This window comes from Frankliniella occidentalis, unplaced genomic scaffold (genome assembly GCF_000697945.3).
Source record: "Frankliniella occidentalis isolate FOCC.00 unplaced genomic scaffold, Focc_3.1 Scaffold1655, whole genome shotgun sequence".
NCBI classification, from domain to species: domain Eukaryota; kingdom Metazoa; phylum Arthropoda; class Insecta; order Thysanoptera; family Thripidae; genus Frankliniella; species Frankliniella occidentalis.
Window position 1 is genome coordinate 4,252 of NW_026268755.1, and position 4,124 is coordinate 8,375.

The 4,124-nt window shown below is 62.8% G+C and overlaps 1 protein-coding gene across 1 annotated transcript in view; it reads right to left on the reverse strand.

Moving 5' to 3' along the window:
• The window catches only part of LOC127751877 (uncharacterized), a 5,205-nt gene extending 1,105 nt beyond the window's left edge, over positions 1-4,100 (reverse strand). Inside the window, exons 1-11 of the mRNA XM_052276096.1 lie at positions 3,972-4,100; positions 3,619-3,894; positions 3,382-3,543; positions 2,985-3,298; positions 2,477-2,913; positions 2,098-2,274; positions 1,392-2,017; positions 1,134-1,302; positions 947-1,050; positions 619-869; positions 6-551 (exon numbers count right to left, since the gene is read on the reverse strand). Coding sequence (XP_052132056.1) covers positions 6-551; positions 619-869; positions 947-1,050; positions 1,134-1,302; positions 1,392-2,017; positions 2,098-2,274; positions 2,477-2,913; positions 2,985-3,298; positions 3,382-3,543; positions 3,619-3,894; positions 3,972-4,074 — 3,165 coding nt within the window. The 5' untranslated portion in view covers positions 4,075-4,100. The remainder of the gene's footprint in view (positions 1-5; positions 552-618; positions 870-946; positions 1,051-1,133; positions 1,303-1,391; positions 2,018-2,097; positions 2,275-2,476; positions 2,914-2,984; positions 3,299-3,381; positions 3,544-3,618; positions 3,895-3,971) is intronic.
• Positions 4,101-4,124: the final 24 nt, after the last annotated feature.

The window sequence follows — 4,124 nt, forward strand, 5'->3', positions numbered from 1 at the left end:
AGCACCGCCCGCACCACGGCCTTGGCTGCGACCTGGACGCTGTCCCCCGGCGTGGTCTCCACCACCAGCACGGGGCTGAACAGCCTGGCCGCGAGCCCGGCCAGCTGGCCCTTGGAGGCTGGGTCCAGCACGCTGAGCGGCGGCAGCACGAACAGGTTGCGGTTCTCCCGCGAAGAGTGCGACGCCGGCCCTAGCGAAGTCAGCTCTACCATCCGCGGCAGCCGCGACCGCTGGCTGTCGGCTCTGCTGAGCGCAGCAAGGGCGTCCACCGTCAGCGACAGGGACAAGTCCTTGTCTGAACCCGCGCCCTGGTCCGAGATGGCTGAGGGCAGGACCTCGAGGGACGAGTTGTGGAGCAGGTCTCCGAGGCGCTCCGAGGCCTCGCCGAGGCTGGCGGCTAGACAGCTGGTGGGCCATCCGAGCGACTGACGCTGCTCGGCCAGGGCGACTAGGGGTGCTGCCAGACACTCTCGGTCGGCGAGCAACACAAGACCCACAGAAGGCTGGAGGGCGCTGCCCAGAAGCGCGGCCGCTACCTGCTCGTTCTCGCTCTGCAAACACCAAACATGCTCACTGACTGTCGGGAAGCTGCGTGGATAGGATAGGCGGCACACTCACCTTGACGACCACGACGGCTCTGTGCACCGGAGCCACACTGGACGCCACCTTCAGCACGCTCTCGGCCGCAGCTGGAGTCCACTCGCGCACTTGAAGCACTTGCAGGCCAGCGCCGAGCTGCCGCCGGAGAGCGCGCTGCCTCTGCCGCACGAGCGGAGAGCTCGGCGACGATCCCACGACGGCCAGGATGTGGCGCGCGCCCAGCACGGCCAGCCGGCTGGCCAGGAACAGCGCGTCCACGGCTTGGCAACCTGGGGGTAACAAGACGTCGTCAAACTGTGTCCACCGTGCCTTGCAAGCTGACTCCTGTCCTGACGGAGACACTCACCGACAACGATGTAGCATTTGTTGGGGTCGCACACCTGGCTGGCTCCCAGCGCCATGCTGTCCACCTTAACCACCGCTTTCGTCCCACGCCTTAGGTCACCGATACTACAAAAGAGCAGTGAATATTTTCTTTCATTTCTGTCACTGATCGAAGTCATGCCTTACGGCTCGTAGGACGTCGTACCAACCTCCGGGGACTGCTGTAGTCCTCGGCCCCCACGATGGGCTGCACCACCCCGTCGCGGATCCCCTTGGCGACGGCCTCCACCACCAAGAGGCGGGTGTCCTCGGTGGCGTGGAAAAGCTCGCTGCCCGAGCAGCCGAACACTGCACTACCCAGGAGGAACATCTGAGAACCTAAGGCCAAGGACAAAGGTGTGGCGTGTGATTCATGTACTAGTAAAGTGACTTCTTCGAGTAACGACTTGGTGTCTCGGCTTGGTTACCTATGTTCCCTTCCTGCAAGTCTTCGCGGGAGAAGTTGATAAGGCGGCCAAAGTATCCGATGCAGCGGAGGGACGCGCGGAACTCGGAGCCCGCGAGCGTGTTGACGACCAGGCGCACCCCGCGGCCACGGGTCAGCACACGCAGGCGAGGCTCGAAGGAGCCGCCGTCGCCGCAGCTCAGCACCTGGGCGGGCTGCAGCTGAGGGAACATGGCGAGCAGCGCGGCGCGCTCCCGGCTGTTGGCCACCGTGGTGTAGAGCGGGGCGCAGCCCAGCTGGCACGCCACCCGGATGGCGGCCTGGCCGACGGCGGAGGCGCCCTCGTGCACCAGGATGGACTCGCCGCGGCGCGCGCCCGCCTGCACCTGCAGCGCGTGGTACACGAGCGCGTACACGAAGGGGACGGTGGCGGCGTCCCGAGTGGACCAGCTCGCCGGGACCGGCCAGCGCAGAACCGAGTCAAGATGTGGCACCCGGTCGTCCGGCAGCCAGCGGCCCACGCCCATCACCCGCACGGCCTCGGCGCCGTTCTCTAGCACGCCCACGTAGTCCAGGTGGGTCGGGCCGAAATCGCGTTCGCTGCTGAGCGAGGTCACGCCCAAGAACTGCAGTCGAACGTCGCCCAGGCTGCAAAAAGAAGAACGTCGTGTTTTAGGGGGGCTGGCACTCTTCAATGGGAGCGGCAACGGAATTTCTTTGGGTCGCACCTGGTTGCGGCCAGCGCGGTGCTGAGCGCGCAGGGCTTGGGGACGTGCATGGCGGGCGCTGGTGTGCTCCACACGCCTCCCTCCCTCAGCACGTTCACGCGGAAACCGCGTGCCAGCTGGTGGAGCTCCTTGTTCACGTCGAAGGGAGGGGCCTTCTCGTCCTCGATGAACACCAGCCTACAGAAATACAAGCAGACAAACCGTGAGAGCTCGAAATGCTGCAATACCGGGTGGTAAAGGCTACAAAGGCTTTTGAAACTCCGTGCGCATCCGTGCGGATTGGTTGCCTACGCCCTCGTCAGAGAGGTTAGGAGGTGATCCCGTCCGACCCAAACACCTACCGGCATGATGTGCGAGGGTTTGCAGTAAAGGTACGTACCTTGCTTGCGCAGCATAGGGCAGAGCTTCCACCTTCTTCAGGGTCTCTTGAATGTTTTGCTGAAGCTTGCTGGGGCCTGTCTGTGAGACTAGGACGACAGTGGTGGTTGGTCTTGCGTGCCTAGGGAGCGGTGTCTCCCCGTCCAGATGCACCACCACGGTGTCCTTCTTGTCCAAGGGCTGGGCGCGGCGAACCAGCGTCAGCCACTCGCCGATCAAGCACTGTTGCTGGGCCAGGATGCTGATTTCCACGCTAACAGCCCGCTTTTGCTTGGCCACCAGGCGCTCGGTCGACCAGACAAGCAGGGCGTCGGCCAGTCCCACGTCGAGGGCTTGCATGGCCTCCGCCATAGTGGTGGGGCCCGTGACGAGCAGCGGAACGCGTCCCCTGAACCCTGGCGGGATCGTGCCCTCCGCGGCCAGCGCCACTACTCGCGCCTGAGAATTGATGGAGAGGCTGTGTCAGAGAGCACCGCGCATGGGCTGGAGGGGGTAAGATGAGTGCGTACCTGCTCGTAACCGGCTGCCCGAGTGGCGCTCAGCACCATCGTGCTGAGCGCAGCGGTCTTCTTGCCGTTGGGCAGCTCCAGGAAGGTGACCTGGGGTGCACCTTGGTGCTGGGCGCCCATCAGAGCCACGTTCACGGCCATGCGCACGAACTCCTCCGGCGTCTGGAAACTTGTCTCGCCAAGGGGCAGCAGCTCAGGAGTTGCCAGGGGTTCGACGCGGAGCGCGGGGGGCAGCTCCTGGAGAGTAACCCCGCTCGCGTACACGCCCGCCCCCGCCAGGATGCCGGTGGCCAGCTCGAGGCGCAGCGTGACTTCTGAAAATGTGGGTCAGCATGAAAGTGCGGAGTGGGTGAGGAATGGAGACATCAGCAACCCCCGGTTAGAACACCACCAATACCTGTCTTATTCTTCAGCGTCACGGGGTCGATGTCGAGCCGGCGGATTTTGCGCGGCAGGCGCAACTCCTGACTCTCGTCGATGGCCTTCAAGATGTACACCTGCAGCACGGCCTCGATGGTGGCGGAGAGCGAGCCGTTGGGTGCCACGCTGACCAACCAGTCTGAGGAGGACACCGTACCGATTTCGTTGAGATACTAAAACACCCCAACTTCGTGCCCTCTATAAAGACACTTACCTCGATGGCCCATGCGGATGGACTTGATGGTCTTGTACTTGTCGGTATACTCTAGCCCTCTAGCAGCCAGTTCTTGATACACGTCGTCCTCTGCGAGCTCGATGGCGTCCTTCTCCAGCTCCAGGGCGGGCAGGGCGGGCGGCTCTTCTTCGCTACCGGAGACCGTGACCTTGGTGTGACCCTGCAACGCTGTCCGGGGCTTGTCGTTCTCGTCTATATACACGAGCTGCGTCTCAGTCGTGCCCGCCATGAAGTGAGCCTCGAGGAAGCTGTCATCTGTGGGTTACGGAGCGTAAGTCAGAACCTAGTCGCGTAAGTCGCGTGTCTATGCAAACGGCACGAGGTACACTAACCGTTCGGAGAGATGGGCATCCACTGTTTCACGAGGATATCTTGTAAGGATACGTGGTAACTTTCATCCTTATCTGCTTTCCTCGCGAGTGCACTTTCATACATCACAACCTGTAGTACAAAAGTTCCATTGCAGATCATCCAAATTCAAAAAA